At 49.5% G+C, this 27,704-nt stretch overlaps 1 protein-coding gene and 1 long non-coding RNA gene across 5 annotated transcripts; one reads left to right on the top strand and one right to left on the bottom strand.

Moving 5' to 3' along the window:
* Positions 1–676: 676 nt before the first annotated feature.
* On the bottom strand, positions 677–17,987 carry LOC144163161 (uncharacterized). 4 transcript variants are annotated; one of them, XM_077693980.1, is made up of 11 exons: positions 17,731–17,981; positions 17,581–17,655; positions 17,414–17,500; positions 17,216–17,302; positions 17,045–17,131; positions 12,597–12,716; positions 12,423–12,500; positions 12,256–12,321; positions 12,097–12,183; positions 5,205–5,356; positions 677–1,096 (listed from the first exon to the last, which is right to left on the bottom strand). In XM_077693980.1, the coding sequence occupies exons 1-11, from the start codon at positions 17,879–17,881 to the stop codon at positions 1,013–1,015; spliced, it is 1,074 nt and encodes a 357-aa protein (XP_077550106.1). In that variant the 5' UTR covers positions 17,882–17,981; the 3' UTR covers positions 677–1,012. The 4 variants fall into 4 exon arrangements, with proteins under 4 accessions (XP_077550106.1, XP_077550107.1, XP_077550108.1 ...); XM_077693981.1 differs by lacking the exon at positions 12,423–12,500 and having other exon boundaries at positions 17,731–17,987; XM_077693982.1 differs by lacking the exon at positions 17,216–17,302 and having other exon boundaries at positions 17,731–17,978.
* A 134-nt stretch (positions 17,988–18,121) lies between these two features.
* Positions 18,122–27,203, top strand: LOC144163163 (uncharacterized). The gene is made up of 3 exons (XR_013320849.1): positions 18,122–18,215; positions 26,423–26,571; positions 26,976–27,203. It is a non-coding gene; the product is annotated as an uncharacterized LOC144163163 (long non-coding RNA).
* Positions 27,204–27,704: the final 501 nt, after the last annotated feature.

The following is a 27,704-nucleotide window of genomic DNA, read 5'->3' as shown; positions in this document are numbered from 1 at the left end:
TATTTTATCGCATAGATACTGCTTCATGGACCACCGACTGTACACGTAGCTTGTGACCTTGTCGCCCGAGTGTGGCCCTTGTTTATGAAAGCCGACATTTGTGAGCACAAGTATTTGTTTAAGCAGATTGGCTGCTTGGACAAGTGGTTTTAAGTTTTGCTGATGAGACAAGCTTGCGTTAAAATATCTTGAGTTCTTACTCTCTTGAACTCTGTGAAGGTGCATGACCATAGAAGCTTTTTAGCACACGACATAAAGGTTACATGGACTTCAGGTGAAATAAAAAAGAAAATTTTATTTCCCTGGAGCATTAACGGCGGTCATCCCTAAAAAAGACACATACATGAACGTGCACGCAGTTTGATTCTATTATTCTTGGACGTGGTGCCTGTTGATAATTACTACGCTCAAAACGTATATCCAATAAGATATTAGACTAGTGAGAGGGGATGCAAGAACGCCGGTACTTTCGGTGGTTGTAGTCGCTGAAAAGTAAAAGTTCAGACAGGGCAAATCGAAGCTCTAAGGCATGCAATATAATCCTGAAAATGGAGTTCGATGGTTTTAGCAAGCAACCACTGAAGGGTACCGCGCCATGTAAGATGCAATCCGCAGGTGCTCGCATCCAGTATAGCAGGCGCTGTTAAAAAAACAAAACAAAAAAACGAAGCACCAATTTGTCCAATTCGCATTTTAATAACTTGAGCGCTTCATAACTGTGTGTCCTGGGTGTGTTCAGCCCCAGTATACTGATCGATACGCAATGGGTCACAGCCCGGTTATCGAAGCCCGCGCGGACCGATCAACTCCATCTGCTTATACACATTCAAAAATCTCAATTTGATGAGGTGTGCGAACCACTGGAGACATGGCATTTGGTTCTTTTGGTTGCCGACAAAATTTATTACCCGTTCGGATGGCCTCCCGCATGCCGTTTAATCCGCAAAAACTGGCGAAGCACACAGTCAAGAGAGAAGTAAATCTGCGTAGCAGATGCGAGCGTCCGTAGCTCCTAGTTCCAAGAGCTGTGGTACATCCTCTTGGAGCCCGGTCCCTCTCTCGAAGCCGGCGGAACGTACAGCAGGGCTTCGTCCTCCTGCGGTCAGAGAAACGTTCACTGTTACAAAGCACCATGGATTTTAAGAAACGAGTACGTTCGTGTGAAGAAAGCTCCAGAGCTGTCGCTGTAAATGCGTGCGGTTGTTTAATGCAAGGAGTGACGTAAAATTACGACGACGACCGAAGAGACCGGCACGGAGAAGGAGACGTCTGTGCGCACAGGTGGCTTCATTTTCATTTTATTTTCATTTTATTTCCTTAAAGACCCCCGAGGGGGTATTACATAAGGGGTGGGCACCAAAAGTAGCAAACGTAGAAGCCAATGATTTAACAGAGAAAAAACCTACCCAGTGTTTTTTTTTTTTTTGCTTCTTCGTTTTTCCTTTGGCTATCTTTTTTTTTTTTTTCTGCCCACCTCTCTCTAGGGCCTGTTCTCCCTACATCCCCGACCCCTAGCAGAGAAGCATGTAGGTGATCACAAACGCCGGCAAAACTCTCTGCTTTTTCAATAAAGAGCCTTCTCTCTCTCTCTATTGATGCTTTCTATGAAGGATGATGGACAAGTATGAGTTGCGATTTCGCTGGGAAGGCCGTTCCAATCCGGTGCTGTACGAGGAGAAAACGAGGCAGAAAAAGTAGAGGTCCGGATGCGTGGCCGAGCAACTTGAAGCGAATGGCTTGCACCGGTTTTGACTGTTTATAGCACGAAGTAGAAGAAAAATGTGTCGTTTTAGTCGGTATGGTGACAAACACGTAGGAAATGGTAAATTACGATTGGTTTCCAATAGAGACTTGACACAGCTTTTAGTTATTTAACACTGTAAAACTTGGTAGGGTTAAACTCCTATCTCTGCTGAAAAACCTCGTGTAACTTGGTTCAGGTAATTCGTACTGCAGCTCTGTTTTAGCGTTATTTTTTATTCAGATTTTGGGGATACTACGAGCCGAAACTACTACATGACCTCGGCCATAAAACGCGCCATAGCGAAGGGCTTGGGGTTAATTTAGACCTCTCGGGCACATCTAACGTGCGCCGAAATCTCGACACGGGCATTTTCCTTTTTCGCCGCCATCAGAAAAACGGCCGCGACACGGGATTCGAATCCCTTATAATTCTCTAATTTTAACACTCCAATATAATGCTGCACCATAATATAATACTCGGTGTTTTGCGTGCTCCCATCAAGTTTATAAAATGGATTCACTTAGAATCCCTCTCCGCCGTCGTTAATGCGGACTTCGGCAATGTTCCGGCAATGGGTTCCGACGTACGTTTGACAGACGGTAAAAAAAAAAAAAAAAACAGTGGAGTGAGCCGCCTCATTCCCTCACCGGAAATGGGGCGGCTCACGCCGCTGCCCGCGACATTTTACACCGGGCATTCCCAAGGGAGGCCGACGACACACCTCCAATCGCCTCGTCCAGTTACTCAGTCCCAAAAACATACACGGACATCTTATATCATTATCGCCGGGAGCGCCTCCTTTACCCTCCTCCTCACCCATCACTCAATACACAAGACTCTCGAATCTGGCGCCGAATCCAAACACAGACTTACTACAACATGGCAATTTTACATCATATTTCACCGACTGTTTTTCCCTACAACTGCACAACATGCAATACCCCAAACACCACCTATCACCTCGTATGGGAGTGCGTCAAACATCCCAACCCAATTCCATCACCTACATTAGAGCAGCGGGAGCACAGGCTGACCAGATTCCAGCTCGTGGATCAGGAGTGCCTGATCTCCCGGGCGAGGGCTGCTGGGGCGCCTGAAGGCGGCCTGGACTGAGGCCACCACCCACTCTCCTTTCCACCTCCCCTTTCCCTTAAAAAAATAAATGTTTTTCCTCCGCCTTCCCTTCCACTCTGGGGAGAAGGATGACCTCCGAAGCTGGAAGAAGTACTCAAAATGCACAAAACACAACACGTTTGTTTTTATTTTCGATCGAGCAATGAGCACTTAGCCCAATAAAATTTTGAAGGACTTGAGATTTCTTCTAGTGGGCAAACGTGGAGCTGTCTGTTTCCCTTCCGCGTCGTAGGCACCTAAGTGTCTGCGTGACACACCAACCCAATCCACTCGACCACTGAGGAGACCGGAAAGTTCGCATTGGGGCGGTGGACATACATACAGGTTTAAACCTCCCGCCAGCACAACGGACAAGTCATCAGTGAGGGTACGAAACCTATATCTGCACGTGCACGTCCCCCTCAACTCCCAACTAGTGCCCGATAAACCGGCAACCAGTTATGATCCCGTGCTTAGAAGTGACAGGCATCGCCAAAATTGTCGCTCTGAAAGCCCTTCAAGCTGAACAAGAAGAATTGGCTAACGTCGACGTTGCTACCCATCCGGGAGAAATTCCCAGCTGCTCGGCGAGCTGAAACTTTCGGTGGGAACTGCGGCGGCAGCGGGTTTCTTTGGTTTCCGCACCCATTCGCGCTTCTGTTCCGGCAGACGCTCCATCGTTTACCGCTATCCTTCCTCCGAGCGAACGATAAGCGTCTGTACATAGGGAGTGTAAACCTGCAATGACTCGAGCTTTATGACTCGAGCCCCGCGTCGTAAGCATCTCACTGTCTGTGTAGCACACCAACCCAAACCCAAACAGCTCGACCATTGAAGACAGCTGACATGTCGCATTGAGCCGCGAGAGCTCCACGTTTAAATTTCCCGCCAGTACAACGCGCATGTCATTCGCTGCGGCATGAAGACTAGCTGTGCATGCACTCCCCCCCCCCTCCTGCTTCCACCCCCAACCAGTGCACGCACAAACAAGCAACCAGTAGTGGGTGCGTGCTTAGGCGTGAAATTCACGGGTGAAAATGCCACGCGGATAGCCTTTCATGCTGGAAAAAAATGTAGAGAAGTTTGCACTCATGCGCAAGACTTGAATCGCGAAGCTGTTGTAGGTGAGCATTGACGGACATAAAGCTAGTTTCAGTAGCACGCCCTGCCCTTAGGATCGCGGACTCTTCCTCGGCCAAGCGAACTATCCGCAGCCGGGCCATGCCGAGGCCTGCGAAGACTCTGCGCTCATAATGGGCGCATGCGCACGACGACGCGAACTACCGCGCGAATGGCTCTCTAGTGAGCGCATGCACAGGCTCCCCTCGAGTGTTACGGCGGCCGCTATCACGTGTCTTTCCGTTGTATAGTGGGTATTGCGACAGCTGCACGACGCCTACGCAATAGCGTGCCTCGCGAGGAGTTTCAGATGCGATTGCATCTCATTCACTCGCCTTGTCCGTGCATGCATGCATCCCTCCATCCATCCGGCGTCGTCGTCGTTGTCCGCGCCTGCTGAGCATGCGCTCTCCGCCGCTCTCACCGCAGCGTTATGCGGCGGTATACGACGCGGTACCTGCGCCTCTCCGCTCCGTCGTTCCAGCGCCGGTGCTCCGATGTCCAACGCTGCTTTGAATGGAGACTAACAAGCGTGCTATCGCGATGGTCGACGCAACCGCAACAAGCACCGGCCAGCCCAATAACAGAACTGCTAGCACCACCGACGATGAGGCTGCAAAGCGACGTGCACGGGATGCGGGAACCCCGTAGTAGACGGAAATGCATCGTACGCGTTCACGGCACGTTTCACGCGATGGGAGAATCAACCCAACGGAAACGCCGAGGGAAACCCACGATGCTTCGCATCTACACAGGGTTCCCGCGAGGGGAGGTGGGCGTAATTTTTCGGCTTGCACGAACCCCGAACATACGGCCAGTAACAACAGCTCCGCTGTTGAAATAATGAAAAGCTCACGTTGGTGGTCAAACGGGCAAGTTGCTCTGGTAACTCCTGATAAGGGAGCTACCGCCGTTATCAGCCGATTGCGTAGCTGGTGAAAGAGGCATCGGTGGTGGCGAGGGGAATAACAGTTGTGAAAGCGGTGTCGGCGGTGGCGAGGAGGAGCGCCGCAGCGGCGCAGAGTAAATCTGCTTCACCGGAATGAAAAGCTTCGCGTTAAAAGCTAACGCAGTCCAGTTGGTGCATAACGCCAAAACGGAAGAAAAGAGCACCAACAAGGCAAGGAAGACGAGACAGGACACGGGACACCACAAGGAGCAAACAGCACACAAGGAGGTCGAAGGAAAGGAAGGCCCGCGTACACGCTGCAGTGACAGCGCCACCCACCTTCTTCTTCTTTCTCTTGCACACCATGAGGGGCACCAGGCAGCAGATGAGCAGGACGACGACCGCCAGGCCCACGGCCGCGCCCACACCGATGGCGGCCGCCCTGGTCAGCTTGCCAAGGAACGAGAACGGGTTCAGCGTCGACGCCGTGCCTGCGCGCGCGTGTTGCGCGAAGGAAAGAGCAGGGCTGGCAGATTCGTTCGGGCCACATCGTTCTGCTTTCGTTCAGGCCACAGGACACATTGTCCCTGGTCCGTGCCCCTCTTCTCTAGCGGGTGACATGGTCAATGCCTTGATAAATACCAACCGAAGAGCAAGCAGGGCCTGGCAACCAACGTTTTGTTCATTAGTAAGCAAGCATTGCGCGATAGACGCCAGGATAGGATTCGTGAAGTAGCGGATGAACGCTCGACATCCGACCACACCCACAAAAAAAAAAAAACAGAACGATTAGAGTGGGCTTGGAAGATACGGTGGCGATGCTCAAATGAAAACAAGCAAAAACAAATTCCCGCATCTCCACGAAGTGAATCATGACGAGTGGGCGAAGCACTGGGGATTGTTCTTACTGTAAATCACGTGCGAGAGTGCTTACTGCTGCTAAAACAATTTCCAATCCAATCTAATCTTATAAATTTCAATTTAATCCAATCAAGTCCAATCCAATCCAATCCGTTTCAATCCAATCTAATCGAAATCCAATTCAATCTAATCTAATGCGACTCGCGTATGCGCAGCACGGCTCTCTAGGAGCACTCTCTCTCTCTCTCTCTCTCTCTCTCTCTCTCTCTCTCTCTCTCTCTCTCTCTCTCTCTCTCTCTCTCTCTCTCTCTCTCTCTCTCTAACCATTTGTGAACCTTTTATTTTGTTCTTGTTAACCTTTTGTGAACCTTTTGTTCACAGATGTTTCGATTTACACGGTGCTGTGCCGTGAGCACGGACGCTGGACGCCGGACGGACAAGCCTTGGCCTCAAGGTGCTTCGCCCCTAAAACAATGTCACTAAAATCTCTCGGCGGATGAGAAGAAGCGGATAGCTCAAGTCCGAAATCCACTTGTTACGGCTTATGCTTACAGTGGATTATTATGTAGTGCGTGGCCATCAGAAGAACCCTAACGACATTATACGCATTTGTTTTGTTTTCAGAACTAGATACATCACACAAGATATTTTACTTCAACATCAAATGCTGCCAGCGGCACATTCAAAAAGCCAACAATGGGCTTGACTGGGAATGCACAGCGTACAAGGTCAACATGCAGTGGTAGCACTGGTACTACGCGCCAAAAGAACGTCTTATAATTACCGTTCCTCGCCGACATTGCATATAATATGCACAGTCCTGTAGAAGATTTACCCGTTCACTTACAGTGACAATAACATAACATAACATAACAAAACAAAGCGCAAAACGTATACCAGAAACTGGGCCGTCATGGCAATTCTTCCCGAAACAGCCTGCTGAGTACCGTTGTAATTTGAAAACGAAGCATTCGCCGTCCAAAACTTGTACGCAACATAAGGCACTCACCAAGGGTCATTACTTCTTGTTGGGTATGGTTTGACTCGTTGGATTAATTTGGAGGTTAAATCAAAGAAACGGTTTGCGTTCTTACAGTCTTTTTTATAGCGACGCTCCAGCAGCGGGCTGTACAGTGCGATGACAGGTACAATATTTAATGAGGTAAAAAGGGGCTGGTGTGGGTATAATATAAAGAGAGAGAGAGAGAGAAAACTTTAATGAATACTGAAGAGGTTAGCCCCACAAACGGCGGGGCTTGCTACTTCAGATGGGGGTGAACATAGTGAGGTTAAAAAAAAAAAGAAGAGGGGAAGAAGTGCGCGCCAACAATGAATAAGAGGGAGAAGAAAATAAAATCAGTTCAGAACGTAGAAAAAATTTGCAGCACTAAGAGAGAAAATCTGAGGATCCCAAATTTAAAGGACATCGGTTAGTCCCGTGTCAGACAGAAAAGTTAAGAGAGCCTTTGTCCCTCGCGCCGCGTCAGCGTGATTTTGCCACGGACCAAGAAAGTGACGCAGCTCTGAAGACTGTCCTCGTAGCAGTCGCACTAGAGTTTTTTTAGCTGTTTCGCGTTGAGTTGTATGCTGCGGGCAGTAACACAAGACATGCTGTATGTCGTCTCTCACAGAGCACACAGGGCACAATGGCGAGTCCGCCCAGCCTATCTTAAAAAGAAAACTACCAGTGAAGGCAACGTTCAGGCGTAGTCGGTGAAGGACACCCTCAGTTTTTTTTTCTTTTGCAGACCTCGCGGAAACTGGAAATTGCACTGAGGGTCAATCGCGTGCAGAGGCAAGGTCATCTTAAGAGGGTCCTGCCAAGCTGATAACTGCGGTTTCCATCCAAGCGCATTCATGGCCGTACTTCCGTCTTGTCTGGAATACGGGATTCTCTGGTATAATATAAAGCATTCGCAATCATACGGACTGCTTTCTTTTGTAACCTATGTAACCTTAAGATGCCGGAAAATGTAGTCAAACCTTACACCGGGTGGAAGTACGAAATGCAAGAGTAAAGTAAATAATTATAAATAAGTTGTTTCACAGCCTGTGACAAGGGAGAACGAACAGTATGCCGCCAGTCTTAGCAAGCAGCTCAGCTACCTCCCCAATACGTATGTCCCACAGCATGTTTTCATGTAGTGTCACACCGAGGCTTTTTATGATAAGACGGAACAATTTAAATACTGTTGCAACTGAGAACAATGTTAGTTAAAGTGCGGACTGTTTTGTTCTATGCGCGAAAAAGAATTGCCTTAGTTTTCTTGTAACCATATATCAGTGAAGATGCAGAGCTCTAAACTAGCCTCTAAAAACTTGCTCCACTCTGTTTTGGTGCTGAAGGACGTTGTTTTCAGCGCGCAATATTTTACAAAATATTGGCGAAGCTTCAAATTGTGCTTGGGTGTATGAGCACGTCCTACCAATTCCTTTTAAAAAAAGGAATTAGGCCAGTATTTTCCACAACTTTTGCTCCTAAAGTGTGTCTTCAGTAAACTCATTCCACAAACCGGCATTACAAATACGCTACAGAGCAGGGTGAGTCCCGTGCGTGAAAACATCGGCTGCTGCGACGACCGGGAACGTGCACGCAAGGACACGACTCTCCCTGCGGCGTGCAGCTGCGCCAGTGACGTCAGAGCGGGCTTTGCAAGGCGACAGTTTGTTTTGGTACAGCTTCCTGCAGGAGGCAGTTGCAGCGATTTCGGAAGAAGAGCGCAAGAAGCGAGCGGCCCACGCCTAAAGCGCACACCCACAAAAGATTCGACTGAGAACAATAACATAATTTTCATGTCAAATCTCAGCCACCCACCCGGCGAAGGTATTTCCAGAGAAACACTGCAATGAAACATGACAAAGACTTTGTTTTACGAGGCCTCATTGTGAAGGATTCTAAAAGATGACCTTGGCCCACCACTATAAAATAAGTTGCATGTTCTTTTTTCCCAAAAGCTAAGGGGTATTTTATAGGATATGACCTGTATATAAGGTTATATACAAGGTTATATTCGCAAGGTACAGTAGAAGATCATAGCTCAAATTAGGTGGAAGAAATGGACTTGGGCTGGACGTGTAATTCGGGAAACTTGCAACTGGTGGACCCTCAAAGTAACAGAGTTACTGCAGAGAGGCAGGAGTTAAGAGTAGATGAAAACCGTTAGCTTGATGCTGGGCCGAGGAAAGCAAAAAAAACGGGGTTGATTCCTCTGTCATAGGAATCAGTAAAACACGAAAGTGAAATGTGTATCGAAATTTAGAGCTGAGCATGATTTGCGGTCAGCGGCTTTCTTGTGGGTGTCCTTGGCGAGCGACGTCCTGCTGGTGGGTCGCTTCGGCAAAGGTGTACTGGCGTCATGTCCGTGGCAGATGTGACGTCAGTGAAATCTTGGGGTGTCGTGGCAGAAAACACTTTCGTGTTAAAATATAAAACCCGAAAACGAACAACCATAAGTATAACGTACTGTTTAGTACTAAACGTTGCTTCTCCGCAAGAAGACCCTGTGTGCAGGGGTGCACTTTTTACAGGCCGCTTGCTTCATTGTACTGGCGTCATATCCGTGGCGGATGTGACGTCAGTGAAATCTTGGGGTGTAGTGGCAGAAAACACTTTTGTGTTAAAATCTAAAACCCGAAAACGAACAACCCTAAGTATAACGTACTGTTTAGTACTACACGTTTCTTCCCCGCAAGAAGACCCTGTGTGCAGGGGTGCACTCTTTACAGGCCGCTTGCCTCATTGTACTGGCGTCATTTCCGTGACGGATATGACGTAAGTGATATCTTGGTGTAACCGGCATAAAAAACTTTCGTGTTAAAATATGAAACTCGAAAAAGAACAACCCTAAGTATAACGTACTGTTAAGTACTAAACGTTGCTTCCCCGCAAGAAGACCCTGTGTGCAGGGGTGCACTTTTCACAGGCCGCTTGCTTCATTGTACTGGCGTCATTCCGTGGCGTGGCTTCGTTATACTGGCGTCACTTCCGTGAGGGATATGACGTCAGCGAAATGTTCATGTATCCGGGAATAAAACACTTTTGTGTTAAAAATTCAGAGGCAAAGAATAGATTCGGACGTTGAAGCACAGGGGCGCTCGGAAGCATATGGGAGAGGCCTTCTTACTAAGTGAACGTAAATAAGCTGATGACGGTGATGGTGTATAGAATTCAATGCGTGTTACAAATGCATTTGATGCTAGTATTTTTCTCTCATCTCTCACTTATCCGAATTCGATTCAAACTGGCTTTTTATGTTAGACTGTCATAATTCCGAGGCAATCGCAAATTGTTTTGTGTTGGGTGACAGACATGCAATGTCCTGCAAAGCACGCGGCTGCAATCCGATGTTCAGTTGATGCGGAGTTGTAGTGCTGCACAGAGATCAATTTACGCGCAATCACCGAGTTCTAAATGACTGCGAAAGAGGTGGGTTCATCGACACAGCTTCCATCGAGTTATCAGAAAAATGCAGTGTTTTTTTTTAACTAAACTCTTCTCACTGCATGCGTCTACCTTTCTCCATCCTATCCCTTTTTAAATATTTTCCCTCCATACTATGTCAACAAGTTCCAATCATGAGCATCCTCTTCACTTATGGAAACCGCGGGTTCGCTAAGGTGGATATGATTGCTGATAACCCCACTGTCGCCATTGTTCATTTAAGAACGCCATTACTGATTTAAAGAGAAAACATGGGTTTACAACAGTGACATAAATTAGCGGACGTTGATAAGCGAAACATGTATGTCACAATAAACAGTCTATCAGTAGTGTTCTGTCCTGCTAATCATTTTAAGACGAAAGCCTTAGGTTCCCATTCTGCGGAAAAGCACCGTTGTTGCTGCCGCTCAAAAAAAAAAAAAAAAGCATGGCGGCCGCTGTAAAGAGTGAATAATTAAGAACACGCGCGGGTTCTGGTGGAATTTGAATCCGGGCTTCTACCTGCGACTAGTCTGGCGGTCGGCCCGAAATCGGGAGCTTTGGTGGAAATGTGCTCGCTTCCCAGAATTCACAATACTGTGACTTGGAAGCGTAAATGTTTGCAGAATAGTGAATGTCGCGTGCCACCTTAACGTGATGGCACGTGAGCAGAAAAGGTGCACATCAGTCGCGCAGAACCCTGATTCTAGGGAGGTTGTGGTGAGTGCAAGTCTGCTTGCTGGCGTATTTCGCGCCGTAAGACGAAGAATTGGAAGCGAACAAAAGAAGCAAATACGATGTAGCAGTAAATAACTTGTTAATAAGTATCGCCGCGCTTTCACCTTCAAAACACGTAATCAGACTTAAGTATCCCGATGAATTTCTACTGCCCCTATTCTTACAACCGCCCGACCCGCCATACTCCCAATACTTACCATTTTGTATGGGCATGGGCCGACCACCCAAACCCCCTCTTTTTCCCCACCCCGGAGCAATGGGAGTGCGGGCTGACCAGCTCTTAGCTTGGGACTCAGGAACACCTGATCTCCCGGTCTAGAGCAGCAGCAGTCGCTCGCGGCTTTCTGAACTGAGAAGAAGCCAACCACCTTTCTTTTAGTTATAATGAAAACGCCTTTCACCACCACCACCCTATTCTTGCGTTGCCGCGATTTCATTATCGCTGTATTCTCACCCTTTCTTCGAGCAAGCGAAGACAAATTCAATACGTGCACTTAGAGGTAGTTGATTAGCTGTTCCCCGAAGCTGATAGTGCACGCGGGTAAGAACCCAGACAAAAGCTAGTTTCAAGTTAACGCATTGCCGGAAAGGGAGGAACTGCGGTTTCGTCATGAACCAACGGGAATAAAAATTTTCGTAATTGAAATAGGGGCGTTATTAAAGTAGGTATTTTGTTTCGAAATTCAAGAAAACAACTGCAACGTGACCAATGCGCTCAACAACAGGTGCCGCGGGAAGCGTGCCAAATCTCGGCTTAAAGGGGTCGTTGTAGTGTGAGACGCAGAAAAATACAGTTTTTTATGTTGCCTTTCATCAACGCATCAACGCAATGACAGTGAATCGGTATGCACAGAAATGTAGGCTGCCGGGCATCTAATGTCGCGAATCTAATGCACCTAGTGCTCATTAAAAGGCTTTGTCTCTCTCTCTCTCTCTCTCTCTCTCTCTCTCTCTCTCTCTCTCTCTCTCTCTCTCTCTCTCTCTCTCTCTCTCTCTCTCTCTCTCTCTCTCTCTCTCTCTCTCTCTCTCTCTCCGGGATTGGAATGCGTGGCGTCATTGCTCAATACTTTACGCCGGGTAAGTAGTATACGGGCGTATACAAAAAGCCACGAGCTCCAGGAGGGCGAGCCAACAAGGTCAATCACAGCGGACGTACCGTGGTTGTAACTTGGCCATTAAATGGCAAGAAGCTGGGGTAGGAAGGTCACTTACTCGAGATCGCACCAGTGACCAGCATTGTCGCATTTTTCGCTGTGTGAAACACAAATTTCGGAGCTTGCAAAAGTGTTGTAGGCGCACCTGAAAAGACAAAAGCGTTTATTTCAGCACTTGCGTAAACGCAGGAGCTGCTAACTAAAGGGTAAGTCTTACTTGAAATGGTGTTTGAGATGAACGAGGTTGCGTTTTTTGCGACGTGCACCATGGCGATCGGCACAACTAAATAAAATACAAGGGCTTGTCAGAACATTTTTTTTTCACGAACTAGCGCCGGGTGTTAAAGAACTATGTAACACTAAAGTGAGCTCGTAGATACTTGCTTGGAATTTTATTCGTGACAAGAGTGGTTGCATTTTTTGCAGCGTGGAAAACAGTTTTGGGGGCTTTCAGGACCACAGCTGGTGGGATAAATTTGAAGAAGCCATCACATTAGCACATTTACACTTTTAGCACGACTGACCTTAAATAAATGAATCAAAACAATAGTGACTCACCTCCTACCGTTCCGGTAATGGGAGCAGTCAAATTCTTCGCTGTACCAAATACCGCCTTCGGTGCGGAAAGAATAAACTGCGATACCGGGTTGGACACGATAGGGGAGGTCAAATTCGTCGCTGCATGGAAAACATTCTTAAGGAAACCGAAAGGCATGACTAAGCAGTTGGTACTCTTTTCGACGCCTTCTTTTGCTCTTGGTCTAAAGCTACGTTTTTTCTCCGAATTTGCAAACACCGAAACCGACAAACACAACTCATGACGACACAGCCTGCGCGCAGCGTAGGTACGGAACCATTTCTGGTGACTCGTTTGTTTTTTTTCATGACCGATCGCCCGACGCCTTGTTGGTCCGGCGCATTGTCCCGCCCTGACACCTGTGGTCTCAAACAATGGCGAAAAGCTCGCCGCACAGGAGCATACTATAGAGGAGAAGAAAAAACAGCCGGGGCGGGTCCAGCAGGGTCAGGGCCAGAAAGGGGGTGGGAGAGGGCAAATATATATATATATAGTTTAGGCGCTCTGGGGGTGGCGATATTATTTAGCGGTTGTTTTGCGGTTACGTCAGCGTTTGTTTTCCTTTGTGCTGCACGCATTTTATGCTTTCACGAAGTCGAGTCACGTGATACGCCAACAGCTTATGGCGCGACCTTTGTTCCTGCACCTATGAACCTTCCTGCTGGCTGCGTCTAGTCCGCGACACGTATTTTTAGGTAAGCGTGACGAGTAATTCATTGAGGTTTGTTTCGTTTTTGTCAACTCAAACATTCTGAAGGCCGTTTACCTCATATTTAAGTTGAATATTTTCTTCTACTCGTGGCGGAGAAATAATTAAGAGGTGTTTATGCGAAAGGAGGCTCGGCCAATGTAATTGTGATTGAGCCAGTGGTGTAGGTGCAGAAAAATACGTGAATGGCAGCGACAAATACAGGACCTCATTTTTACGGTTTTCTGTGTTTGTTTCATGTTCCGTGTTTGTTTACTCGAGGTTCAAAATTCCCGCGTGGCAAGGCAACAGGGAAGGCACATTGTTGCGAAACGAGCGACGACCAATTTTTCTTTTTGCAACACTGTTCCTGTTTATAAATGCAAATAGGGCGTCTTGTTATGTGTTGTTATCAAGAATGAGACACCCTAAGATGCAGTTATGGCCGGTGATGCACCCCCAGGTTTGGAGGGTTGCCTGAACCGGCAAAAAACAACATCGAGGATACCAGCGAAGCCATCATAGATAGGTGGGACCATACTAGAAAGCCTCCCTGGGACACAAACCGCATAATCTTGCCAAACCAAAATCTGTTCTTGCTGGTGCAGTATTAGGCCACAATTCCCCAAATGCACCAAACTGCGGCCATCAATGTCTGGCTGCTGTGGGGCCCCTGGTCACGGAGGCGGTCAGGTCTGCGATGCAGCAGAGTGCGCTAATAATCTCTGGGACCGGACCGGGTGCCTCTGGAACTTGACGAACCTAGCCACGTTCTACCCTCGACGCTGCCTAGCAAGGGCAGCTTAGTGGTGATGCTAGAGAACAACTCAGGCTGAAGTGGGATATTTGAGAATTAAGCGAGGTTAGAGCATCAGGTGAGGGCTTCAGGGGATTGAATAGCGGGAACTTCTGTGCTCTTGGGGCCATCGAGAAAGGATGGAGCTTGGTGTTGAATTCTTGATCCACAAATTGAAGAATTATTTACCATTAGCGAAAATATCGCAGCCCAGTGTTATCAAGATAAACAGGTACATATGTTTAAGGTATATTTCAAGCCTATTCACTGTTGTGAAACCCGTCTTCGATACTTCTCGGGTCGAGCACCAAAGCCTGCCGTCGGCCGGGTGCCTTCCCTCAACGACGTTCAACAACCCGGTGTGCCGACGATGACGTCGCGGCGAACTATGCTGCCACTGGACAATACCCCTGTCAGCGACTTCGCAGCCCCTCGAGCACCAACCGGCCAGCGGCGGTGCTGACAATAGCATCGCTTGGCGACTCACACGGCAAGCTTCGGCGGCGTGCGTCGCATCATTGTCATCCCCTTTTTGCGGCGTATCAGACGACGCTGGAGATGTCTTCAACGAGCCACCCGAAGAATATTGCGAGAGAGGAACGCAAGACGTCTTCCCGGCGGTTCAACATTGAAAAGACAAAGGGGGCTACGACCCCAGGTGGATTCCCTCGGCGGGGGCAACTTAACGCTCACCTGCGCAAGACAGAAGCCTGTCTCTGTGTGTGTGCGTGCGTGTGCGCGCGCGTGTGTGTCTCAGTGCTATGGATTATGTGATTGGTACGTCCTGACGTCCGCCGAGAGAAAGGGTGAAAGGGGACGGACCCAACGTGCCTATTTAATCTCTCGCGCACAGGGGCGCACTGCCTGTTCTCTGAGATTGAGATGTAAATACTTGTACATAGAGTTTTCTTCTCCTTCAACTTCTCGTCATGACTGCCCCGGGACGACACCAACCACGGTCCACTTCGACCACGCTACCCCGGTTCGCAACCGCACTCATCCTCGTAATCCTCCGGCCAATGAAGAGCGCTGCTTGGTGAACTGTCGCGATCAAGGGCATACGTCTGCCGCGGAAAAATTCCAGAAATAATTTACATCCGGGCTGTTGGTCCACGTAGGTATTCAGTTGTTCATGAATGTGTGTGGGTAGCCTGTAGTTGGCAAAAATCACGCAGTGCGCCCTGGTTTTCCTTCCGTACTGTATCCGGCTTGTGGAGCTGAGACAGGATGGCCTCGACGATTGTTTTAGTCTCGGCAACGGTGGGGGAGGGAACGCCAGGATGACGGTAGACTTAATTCTCAATGGCGGGGGCAAACGGATGCAGTTTCATCGACGAGGTTGTAGTGCGTGTCATAAGGGGATATCTGAAGATGGAGCTGACTGAAAACGCCGGAATATGTAAGTGGCATGAACGGAGGCGAAATAAATTATGTGCGTGTGTGCGCGCGTGTATGCGTGTTCGACGTATGGTCAAATGACTAGCTTCATCGAGAGAGAGAGAGAGAGAGAGAGAGAGAGAGAGAGAGAGAGAGAGAGAGAGAGAGAGAGAGAGAGAGAGAGAGAGAGAGAGAGAGAGAGAGAGAGAGAGAGAGAGAGAGAGACGCACGTGCAGAAGAGAGGAAATAGCTAGCTGTATTGTATACCAGAGAAAAGTCGTGGGTAGGCGACTTGCTTGGAGAAAAATGCTGATTTAGAATATTACGTGCTAACTCTCCACCTGCGCTTTGAAAGCGGAATTAAGTGCTCTGTACTACGTTAGACTGACTACCTTCGGCTTCGAAATTGAATAGAGAGAGAAAAACAACCTGGCGACTCAAAAACTCCAAGTCCAGCAGTACAGACCAGGAACGAGTTCGATAAACATACCGCCAATAGGCAACGACTGTCTTGGTTTCTGTATCAAAAACACCCCGGTCCGGTCGGTAGACGATTGCTACTCAGAGCAAAAGGCAATGATTCTCAGTGAACAAAGCTAAGCGAAAACGGCTGCAAAGGACACTCTAAAGACAGGCGAGCTCGAAACTAATTCCGCTCACAATTCGCCCCAGCTCCGAAAGAGTCTCCGGCGCAAGCTTCGGCATTGGAAGGCCGAGATTATCCGCGGGAACGTTCATTGTGCAGCATGGATATGTACAGTACGGCACAAGACACAGCAGAGAGTAGCATTATCGCGGAGCACCACAAAACGCAGCGCTCTAAGTTCAAGCGCAACGCCAAGGTGTCCCGCGTACAGCCGCGTGAAACCAGGGGACATGACTAACGGAAACACGGAACCCTTACGATAAAGGCGGGAAGATACAGTTAAACTGTTCGTACCATCAGACAGCATCTACGGGGTGTACAAACATGGCAGGAAATTAGACCCCAGTGTCGACGACGGACAAGGCGAAATTATCATCGCTGGAAGTGGAAGCCTTTTGGTGTCAAGACGCGGCTTACTCCAACACTGGCTTCCCTTTTATCAAACACGTAACTGATCATTTCCTCACCTCTGGCTTATTCATGTATTTTGCTTGAGGGAGGAAGTCGTAAAAGAAGCCGTCTGGTGATGATGATGACGAGAAAACATGATTTTGCCCGAAGTGGGGGAGGGAAGGGGGCGAAAGGGAGCGTTTGACGGTCCTTCCCCGTCAGATGGCGGCCAGGAGCCCGTGACTCAGGTGTCAACTTCAGTTGACTCGTACGGTATTGCTCTCAAGGACTTCACCAGTTCGTCGCAATGTTCTTACATGTCTTACAACTGTTACGCGTGAGGCAGGATATTGGAAAAGAAGACGTATTGCCTCCTTCGTGCCAGTCATTATCAGCCTCGTAAGCTTAAGATCGGGATCGGTCTCAGCGGCTCATCCTTTCCTCAACACGGGTAACAGCAATGGGTGCGTCATAATAACGAAGAGACATGTTCCGGTAATGGTGAGACATGAATAAACAAAAGAGAACGTACTCGAGATCGTGCCGGCGGCCATCTTTGTTGCGTTGTGCACTGTGTGATACACCAATTTATGGGCCCCCACAACTGTTGAAGGAGCACCTGAAAATAAGCGAGTGCTTAACAGAACATTCGTTTCGTCTAAACAGATTATCGAATCAAAAATATCCTCCAAACTGAGCACTCTTGCAATTCTTTCCGCAAGCGCAGCTGTCGCGTTTTTTGCGGCATTTATTGCGACCTTCGGGGCGCCTAAGACGAGGGACGGAGTACCTAAAATATCAAAATGGCCAGTCAGAGATTTCTTTTAGACAAACGGTGGCTGTTGAAAGCCTACACATTTTTTCTCATCAAAAGTCTGATATCCCAAAAATGCTCTCTTACTTGTGATTTTGTCTTCAAGCACTGCAGTCGCGTTTTTCGCGACATTGAGCACGGCCTTCGGGACACTCAGAAGGACAGAAGGCGCCCCTAAAAAATCAAAATCGTCTGTCAGTTCATGTTTTGGACCAAGGGTGACAGTTAAAAACAGGAAGCTCGCCGACACTTGCTTGACATCTTCGTGAGAAATGACGTTGCATTTTTTGTTGTGTCCAAAACATCCTCTGGAGCGCTCGGTGCTGTATCTGACGAAATAGGCAAATATGTCATCGCGTCAGCGAAGTTTTAAAAATAGTTTAAAACATGTTAAATAAACATACCTTCACCCGAGCTGGTAACAGGAGCTGTCAAATTCCTTGCTGCACTGAACACGGCCTTTGGGGCTTGGAAGGCCAAATTGATTAGCGGATTAACAGGCGTAGTCAGATTCTTCGCAGCGCCCAAAGCAGTTGTAAGAAAACCGAAAGGCATCGCTAAGCCTCTCGTACTCCCTACTGTGTCGTCTTTCCTCTTGATACAAAGCTATGCTTTCTTCTTCCCCAGCCTTCAAGCGACGAGTGTTACGAATATAACTCGTAGAGTGACACAACTTGTCAACATCGGGAGTTTGGTTTTTTGTTTATTCGTTTGTTCTTTTTTATGAACGATCTCGGACAGTTGTTGGACGAGCACATTGTTCCGCTACAACTGCCGCTTTCGTGCCTGCAGACACTAGGATAATCGCGGGTTTCACATGAACGGGCGAAACGCGAACAAAGATGCAGCAGTGCGCCCGTAATCATCTCCTCCTGGGAGTCATACCGCTGTGCGTATAAAATCAATTTATTTCGAGTTCCTCTTTTTAGCCTGAACATTTTCCGAAAAAAGCGCAAGGCTTTGGGTCAGAGGATTTTGAAAACGGTTAATGTCAACTAATAATTGGAAAGGAAACACGTACCCTTAATGTCAAACATAAAGAGAAAAGTGTATGTCCGACACCGCGGGGGGATCGGGAAAAATGAAATTAATTCATTGACGAATTTCAGGAGACACACGTCGAAAGAGGAATGGTTTTAACGTTTCGACCGGGGACCGGCCTTCGTCCCCCGCAATATGAATTTTGCACGAAGGCCGGTCCCCGGTCGAAATGTTCAAACCTTCACTGTCCACAGTGGTTGTTCACTGAGAGAGAGAGAGAGAGAGAGAGAGAGAGAGAGAGAGAGAGAGAGAGAGAGAGAGAGAGAGAGAGAGAGAGAGAGAGAGATAAAAGCTTAATAGAGCAAATGGCGGTGTGTTCGCCTCAGTCCAGGTAGCCAAGGCCCTTGGCTGCAGCCTTGGCACAGGTGACCAGAAAGATCTGGTCAGCGTGACGGGAGCCTTCCACTGCTCGGGGGAAGGGTTGGGATTGGGGGTAAGCGATGGGGTGTTTCGACAGGCCCACACCATGTGGTAGGTAGTATTGAGCAAGGCCGTACCCAGAGGGGGGTTTGGGGGTTCGAACCCCTCCCAAAATCTTTTCCAGACAGCGTGTAAGCAATACTTACTGGTGCTTTCAGCAAGACTACCCCTTCCCAAAATCCATAACCGTCCCCCCCCCCCCCCCCCGAAAAACATTTCTGGCTACGGCCTTGGTATTGAGACAGGGGCAGAAGTTACAAGTGAGGGGGTATTGGGTAGGAAAAAGAGTCGAGGCTGGGTGCGTTGTATAGTGTTTGTTTGTAATCGACACCAGATTACTGCTTCCTCCTTAAATAGTTGAGGGTGAGGTTGAGGCAAGCTGAGGAGAAGGTTACGGTAATGATGAAGAATGTCGTGGTAGCGTGATGGAACAGCGGGAGGTGGAGGAGGCTGGACCGTGGGTTCTGTTCCTGAGGGAAATGCCCGGTGTGGAAGGGCGCGGGCAGCGGCGTGAGCCGCCTCATTTCCCTCGAGGGACGAGTGGCCAGGGGTCCAGACGATGTACAGGTCGGGGAGGGGATTGATCGATGCGAGTATGCGTAATAAGGGAAGTGAGATGCGTCCACGTTGAATGTTACGGCAGGCTTGCTGGGAATCTGTTATTATTGTAAGGTATTCAGAGCCAGAGGTAGTGGCGATGGCTATGGAAATTTATTTGGCAGTTGTGGTAGATGGGCGGAGAGTTGTGAGGGAGGTGAGAAGTGTGCCTTCTGAGTTTACAACCGCCATAGAATGAGCCTGGCGTGTGGGGTAGAGGGCGGCGTCGGTGTAGCGAGTATCGGGGTGAAAGTGGAATTGTGATCGAAGATGCTTAACCCGGAGAGCATTGTACCTTGGTTGAATTCTGGGTGCATATTGTTAGGAATTTTGGATACAGTAATGTGGGACCGGATTGAAGATGGAATGCGCTGAAGGTCCTTGTGAAGCAGGTGGGGTCGGGAATCCGAGGACGTGTCGGCCGGTAGTGGTAAGGAGGAGTCTCGTGAGTTGGCTGTTGCGTTGAGCTACCGGGAGTTATTCGAGGGTGTTGTGAATTCCCAGTCGAAGTAAACGACAAGGAGAGTTTTAAGCGGGGAGGCCAAGTCCTATTTTGAAAGCTTTTCGCATTAGTATGTCGACTTTCTCTCGTTCTTTGAGTTGGAGGGCGATGTGTGGGGTGTACTATGTGATGCGAATAATTAAAAGGGCTTGAACTAGTCTTATTGTATCATCTTTGAGGCCTTGACGTTGGTTTGAGATGCGTTTGGTAAGTTGGGTGAGTTTGGTGACTGTTGCGACGGATTCAGTCGCAGAACGCGAAGACGAAAGAAACCCCGCAGAAGCGGGAGAATGGACGAAGCAAAGCGCGCGCCGCCGCCGCCGGGGGCTGTCAACTGGGACCACCGGCGGGGTCCGCGCGCGCGCCACATATGGTTCTTGTTTACCAGGGAACGTGGCCCCCTCTCCCTCGAAAGAAGGGACCGCGGCGGCGGGGAGCGGGGGGCAGTTGGTTCGTGAAAAGCATGTAAGACGGAACTGTGTAACCTTCTGTACTTCTGTATAAAGAAATCCTGTTGTTTTCCTTTGCACTCGAACGAGTAGTGGTGTTTATTTAACGACAGCGACCGAAAGGAACTACAGATATTCGCTACTACAAAATTTTGGTGCCGAAACCCGGGATCTTTAAAGATGACCGAACTGTGAGTGCATCGGCGAGCAACAGGGATCGACTGCTCCGTTGAACGTGGACGACGATCGACATGGAGCTGCAGAAGAAGAAACGAAAGACTCTGCGGGCTCAAGTAAGTCGACTCATTGGCGAAGCAGAAAAGCTGCTACCGCTGCCTATGCCAAGTGTCGAGGAACTTGAAGTCCTGATCGAACGTCTGCTGCTTGTGGAGGCTCAGCTGAAAGATGTGAACGCGGCAATTGAGCCTTTACTGGCCGACGAAGACGCAGAAGACGAGTTCACTCATGCCATCGAGTACAGTGACAAGATCGTAACCTGCCTGGCGAGACTGAAAAGCAGGGTAAAACGAAGCTGCAACAATAACTCAGGTGGTGGCAACTCCGAACAAGGCAGCGACGCAATAAGAGCAAGGACAGCAACGGCGGCAAAAGTCAAACTCCCAAAATTGGAGCTTCTAAAATTCAACGGAAACCGAAGGAATTGGCAGCCTTTTTGGGAGCAGTTCGAAACCGCCATTCATAAAAATTCGGACTTGGCGCCATCAGAAAAGTTCAATTATCTGAGGGCTGCGCTGATCGGAGACGGAGCAGCGGCAATTGCGGGTCTGCAGCCAACATCGGAGTGCTACGATGACGCCATCGACATCCTGCAGCAGAGGTTTGGAAACCAGGCGGCGCTCATCCAAGACCACATTGACAGCCTGATGAACCTAACACCGGTCTCGTCACCACGGAACGTCCGAGCACTGCGCCGTATGTACGACAACGTCCAAGCTCACCTCCGAGGCCTGAAGGCGTTGGGTGTGGGAGAGGAGTCGTACTGCGCCATGCTGTATCTCGGCCTACTTCGCGCACTTCCATCCGACCTGAGCCTGGATTACAACAGAAAGGTGACATCGAGGAATGCGGAAGAGGTCAGCTCTGCGGGAACATCGAGCAGCGATACCAGCTCCGAGACTTCAAAAAAACCGGTGCACCTCGGCATGCTGAGCGACCTTTTGAACTTTCTCCGCATCGAGGTAGAGACCCTGGAAAAGTCCATCATCGAGCGACCTGAGGGAACTGGTAAGCCTCCATCTCGCTTCCCTACGCATGAACGTGACAAGAAGCCACAGCAGTTTGTGAAGTCACGACAACCATCAGCTGCCGCGCTGCACGGCACAGTTAAAGGGATGGAATGCTTTCTGTGCAACTCAAAAAGGCATGCCACAAAAGACTGCACCGAAGAAATCCCTCTGACAGAGAAGAAACGCATGTTGCAGCAAGGCAGGAGGTGTTTTAGGTGCACAATGCCGCATCATACAGCGAGAATGTGCACGTGCGTACTGAGTTGCGGCAAGTGTCACGGCCGGCACGCTACCAGCATGTGTGACCCGGATTACACTCCGCCTAAACGGATCTCTGACCGATCGGACGACGCGAAAAAAGAGAAGAATCCGAACGAGCCCGTCAGTCTCCAGACTACAGAAAAGGGCAGCGTGAGACCAGCCGTTCTATTGCAAACCGTAACAGCATGGGTTGAGAGTGGCAGGCAGATGAAGTTGGCCAGGCTAATGTTTGACAGCGGCAGCCAACGCACCTTCATAACGGAAAAGCTGTCACGGGAACTCAGCTGCAAACTCCTCGGAACGGAGATTCTGGCGGTTGGCGTGTTCGGAGGTGAAAGCAAAGAACGCACCTTTCGGAGGGTTCTGGTAACCTTGAGAAGCCGACTGAATGACAAAAAAATTGAGATCGACGCGCTAGAAACGCCCAAGATCTGTGAGCACGACCTTCCCAGCCCTGATGAAAGCATTCTGATCAAGTTAGATGAGATTGGCCTCTCAGTTGGGGACGATTTGAGTGGACAGAGCGATCGAGACGTTGACTTGCTGCTGGGATCCGACCACTACTGGACTGCGATGACCGGACGGATCCACCGACTGACGGAAAGTTTGACTGCGGTGGAATCCGTATTCGGATGGGCAGTCCAGGGACGAACGGGGCCACGCACAAGCAGAATGAATTGTTCCCAAGCGATCGTGCTGAAGGCAACGGCGCCAGATCTCGAGTCTTCCTCGCTTCTAAGGAGCTTTTGGGAACTCGAAAGTGTGGGAGTCACCGACGCCTTGGATGACGACCCTCCGGGGGAACATGTTAGGCGAAACTTTGAAGCCAGCATCACTCAGTCGAATGGCAGATACGAAGTTGCCCTCCCTTGGAAGGCTGACATGAGGCTCGCCGACAACAAGCAGGTGGCGTTAAACAGAATGGAGAACGTGAGGAAGAAACTGTCAAAAAACAAAGGTCTCCTCGAAGAGTACGATCAGGCAATTCGGTTCTATCAGAACAGTGGAATAGCAGAAAGGGTTGATGACGAAGGTAGCGATGAAGGAGCAGCGAAGGTGCTGTATTACATGCCCCACCAGGCTGTAGTACGAGAAAACAGCAGCAGCACAAAGCTCAGGATTGTATTTGACGCTTCATCCCACTGTGCAAACTCAAAATCTCTGAACGACAGCTTGGAAAGCGGCCCGAACCTTAATCCGGATCTGGTCGCCTTGCTCCTGAACTTCCGGACACATCCCATAGCTTTGGTCGCGGATGTGGAAAAGGCCTTCTTGCAAATCGGAGTGAAGGAAGAGGATCGTGACGCGCTCCGATTCCTCTGGTACAAAGACCCTCCGCGACCAAATGAACCAATTCCGGAAATCGAGACTTGGCGAATGACGAGGGTGACTTTTGGAACGACTGCAAGTCCGTTCTTGCTGGCCGCTACCCTTCAGCACCATTTCCAAGCTATGGAGAGCGCCTACCCAGGCACTGCACGGACGCTAAGGAAATCGGTGTACGTTGACGATTTGTTGACTGGGGCGGCCAGCGAGGCAGAGGCGAAGCGACTGTATGCCGAAGCGAACGAAATATTCATGCTGGCAGGGATGAGACTCCACAAGTGGGGCTCAAATAGTGCAGCTCTAACAGGAATGTTTGAAGAGAACGGCGGCGTTGAAAGAAACTTGGGCCAAGTAGCGAACGTGCTGAAAGTGCTGGGAATGACTTGGAAACCCAAGCAGGACTGCCTGACCTTTTCTCCAGACCAAGTGGTCGAGTTCGCACAGCGCGGAGGAGACACAAAACGTTTCGTTCTCCAGACGACAGCGAGATTATACGACCCTCTCGGACTCCTGTCACCATTTGTCGTGAGGGCCAAAATCCTCTTTCAGGAGATCTGGAAACGCAACCTTCGATGGGATGACGTGCTGCCAGAGCAGCTACTGAAGGAATGGATCGCTTGGTGCGATGAGCTTGCGAACCTGAAGGAAATCAGCGTGCCGAGGTATTACGCCACGAAGCTTTTGGGAAACGTGACCCATCGAGCGCTGCACATTTACGCAGATGCCAGCACGGTGGCCTACGGAGCTGTAGTCTACCTCTTAACTATCGACGACACTGGAGCCACAACGACGACACTGCTTCTGGCAAAAGGCCGAGTGGCGCCACTGAAAGAGGTCACCTTGCCCAGGCTTGAGCTGATGGCCGGCTTGATAGCCGCGAGGCTGTATAAGTACGTCAAAACGTGCCTCGACATCGAAGTGAACGAGGTTCACTTTTGGACCGATTCATCGATTACCTTGCATTGGATAACGGGAGACCCGAGCAGATGGAAATTGTTCGTCCGAAACCGCGTGCGAGAAATCCAAAGCCACTCTCTGGGCGCGACATGGCATCACTGCCCTGGGAGGGACAATCCGGCCGACTTGATGACACGAGGTTTGAGGGCATCGAAACTGGTGTCATCGGATCTTTGGTGGAGAGGGCCGGAATGGTTGTCATTGCCGGCGACGGATTGGCCGAAAGAAAAACACACTGAGCTCCCACAAGACCACCTTGAGGAGCGGCAACAACGGGCTGATGTGTTAGAGATTGCCACGGAGCCATCTGCTGAACTGCTCGACATTTCCAGATTCAGCTCGGCGTCCAAGGTCAACCGAACGACCGCTTGGATTTTCCGCTTCCTCCACAACCTGAAGTCCACGGAAAAAAGATCGGGACCCTTGACCGCGACGGAGATCCAAGCAGCGCGAACACACTGGCTGAGAAAGGCGCAGCAGTCGGCGTTCTCGGCTGACCTCAAATGTGTGACCGAAGGAACCAAGTCTCCACGTGATTCTCCCCTCCGAGACTTCATCACCTTCATCGACGACGAAGGAGTGCTTCGGATCAAGAGCCGCTTTCACTCGGCAAACATGACTTACGACGAGCGAAGCCCCGTCGTCTTGCCCAAACAGCACAGATATTCAACGCTGCTGGCGATCGACGCCCACCGACAGGTTCTGCACGCAGGAGTGAGAGACACCGTCGTCCAGCTTCGTGAGAAATACTGGATTCTGCGAGGCAGAGAACTCGTGAAAAAGGTGGTGCGTGCATGTGTGACGTGTCAGCGTTTCAGTGCTACACCGGGGTGCGCGCCAACGGGACCTCTGCCGAATGATCGGACAACCAGAGCAGATCCGTTCGAAGTGATCGGCACTGACTTTGCGGGCCCACTTTATGTGAGAGACAATGGTGTCACGCGTAAGGCCTATATAGTGCTATTCACCTGTGCGGTTACGCGAGCTGTGCATTTAGAACTGGTACATGACATGACAACTGCTAGTTTTTTGTTAGCTTTCCGCAGATTTGTGTCCCGGAGAGGGCTGTGTCGCGTCGTGTACTCTGACAATGCTTTGACATTCAAGCGCGCCACCAAAGAACTGCTCGAACTGTGGAACGTGTTGCGACATCCAGACGTGATCGACCACTTTTCTAGCGCAGGGATAGAGTGGAAATTCATTGTCGAGCGGGCACCATGGTGGGGAGGCTTTTACGAAAGGCTGGTGCGTTCAGTGAAAGGGGCACTGAAGAAAGTGATCGGGAGGAAAGTTTTGGGCTGGCACGAAGTGGCCACCATTTTGACAGAAGTGGAGGCGGTGATAAATTCCCGTCCCCTCACGTATGTATACAGTGACGTGGGAGAGGGCACCCCCCTCACACCGGCCAGCTTTCTCACTGGGAGGCGGCTAACTACACTGCCGACGGAAGTCGCGCAGCAGCCTGCTTCGACGCCCGAGGCACTCCGCGTGTTCTGGAGGCACCGAAAACGCCTGTTGAACCAATTCTGGGTGGCATGGGGAGCCGAGTACAAGCGAGAGCTAAAATCCGCCTATGCTACCGACAGGAAGGAGTCGCCACCTCCCAGAGTGGGCCAGCTGGTGCTCATTAAGGAACCGGCACCGCGCTTGCTATGGAAGCTTGGAAGGATCGAAAAGGTTTTTGAGGGACGGGATGGTAAAGTGCGCTCGTGCACAGTAAGAGTGCCACGCGGCGTCATGTTAACGCGCCCAATACAGCTCATTTACCCGCTAGAGATGGAATGTGCTTGAGCCCATTCGGTGGGGAGTGTGTTGCGACGGATTCAGTCGCAGAACGCGAAGACGAAAGAAACCCCGCAGAAGCGGGAGAATGGACGAAGCAAAGCGCGCGCCGCCGCCGCCGGGGGCTGTCAACTGGGACCACCGGCGGGGTCCGCGCGCGCGCCACATATGGTTCTTGTTTACCAGGGAACGTGGCCCCCTCTCCCTCGAAAGAAGGGACCGCGGCGGCGGGGAGCGGGGGGCAGTTGGTTCGTGAAAAGCATGTAAGACGGAACTGTGTAACCTTCTGTACTTCTGTATAAAGAAATCCTGTTGTTTTCCTTTGCACTCGAACGAGTAGTGGTGTTTATTTAACGACAGCGACCGAAAGGAACTACAGATATTCGCTACTACAGTGACACTGGCTTGTAGCTGGGGAAGAACTGCAGCGCCAGAGCCATCTTGATGGAATTGGAATCCGAGTATACGAAGGGTGTGTACTTTAAGAATTGATGAGAAATCGGTTGTTGTGCAGGGTCGGGTGTGGGAACTGAATGTATACGGGTGCTGGAGCGGAGGATGAGGAGTGCTGACTTGCTGGAGCACACGCGATACCTCGAGGTCGGAGATAAGCGAGGATGGTGTCGATGGCTACTACGCTACTACTAGAAGCGGCTACGCCAGGTTGGCGACCTTCCCCTGCTGCTCTTATTTTTGTAAATGTGGTAAGTGGTCCTGGCTTCGGGTTCGTTCTCCACGGGAGGATGAATTAGGGAAGTTTAGGGGCAAATAATAGACTCGAGAAGCGCACAACAGGAGCGGTTTGAGATCAACGGGAGAGGCATTCGTTCCGCAGTGGTTGATTATGATTGTGATGATAATGATGATGTGCGTGAAATTGGGGAATATTTAGTCACGTGATCCCCCAAAGTTGCGCTACTTCGTAGCTACACTAAAATTGATTTCAAATTGTAGACCCGGTATCAGCACGGCAGCAAATAGAGTTTAAATGTGAGAAAAACGTTGAAGTCCCACTAAGATGTCTGTTATTTGCAGTTCCGCTAAAATGTTTTTTTTCTTGTTTTCAGACTCGATGTTTGTACCAAACGAAAAAAAAATGGATGGAAACCGATCGCCCAACTCAACTCAGGGTATACGATGCGCCACCTTACGTAATTTTAAATAAATACAAGCTGGCGCATTGGGAGTGTGTATTTCTCATTGTGAGTGTATGTTTCGGCACCGATTGGAGGCATCTGCTTATATATATTCAAAACTTGTTATTCCAGAACAGGATGTCGTTGTTAGCGGCTGGAGACATGCAGAGTTACTGGATGTATACCAGTTGCGAAACTCCCCATAGGCCCCATGTATCAAAAGCCGGGCTTCGGTTGCCTCCCTGCGCCGGGGCGCGTATATGCGTTTCCTAGTCAGTACAGCCAGCCGTCACCTGAGCTTGGTTATGGGGGTTATATCACAGCATAAACGTACCTAAAGCATACAAAATCCCGAACTGAAGTAAATAACAACCAAAACGGACCTGCAATGGTTGAAAACCACGGTGTAGAAAAATATTCAACAGAAATAGCCGAAACCGACCTAAAAGGGGAAAACCCGCAAAAACGTACCAGAAGCAGTAGCTGAAACTGACCAAAGGCAACGAAAATACCCGAAACCCCGTTTATAATGCATAAAGACGTCATAAATAGATTATATGCGTGATAACAAATGTTAATATTCAAATTTGACAAACCCTCGAAAATGAAAAAAAAAAACGGTAACGGGATTTGAACCCGGGTTAGGATATTCGCTTCGCA

The sequence above is a fragment of the Haemaphysalis longicornis genome, unplaced genomic scaffold, assembly GCF_048455015.1.
Source record: "Haemaphysalis longicornis isolate Haplotype H1 unplaced genomic scaffold, Haemaphysalis longicornis Haplotype H1 scaffold_12, whole genome shotgun sequence".
Lineage (NCBI taxonomy): Eukaryota > Metazoa > Arthropoda > Arachnida > Ixodida > Ixodidae > Haemaphysalis > Haemaphysalis longicornis.
Note: the sequence above shows the minus strand (reverse complement) of the source record. Positions and strands in the feature narration are given on the sequence as shown.

What these genes read in the sequence shown, in the direction of transcription:
- LOC144163161 (XM_077693980.1), bottom strand. Translation starts at nt 17,881, where the DNA reads ATGCCTTTCGGTTTTCTTACAACTGCTTTGGGCGCTGCGAAGAATCTG. An exon ending in ATTTCTCACGAAGATGTCAA is followed by an intron (nt 17,501 to 17,580) that starts GCAAGTGTCGGC and finishes TTGATTTTTTAG; the next exon opens with GGGCGCCTTCTGTCCTTCTG. An exon ending in GCAAGAGAAAGAAGAAGAAG is followed by an intron (nt 1,097 to 5,204) that starts GTGGGTGGCGCT and finishes CTCTGACCGCAG; the next exon opens with GAGGACGAAGCCCTGCTGTA.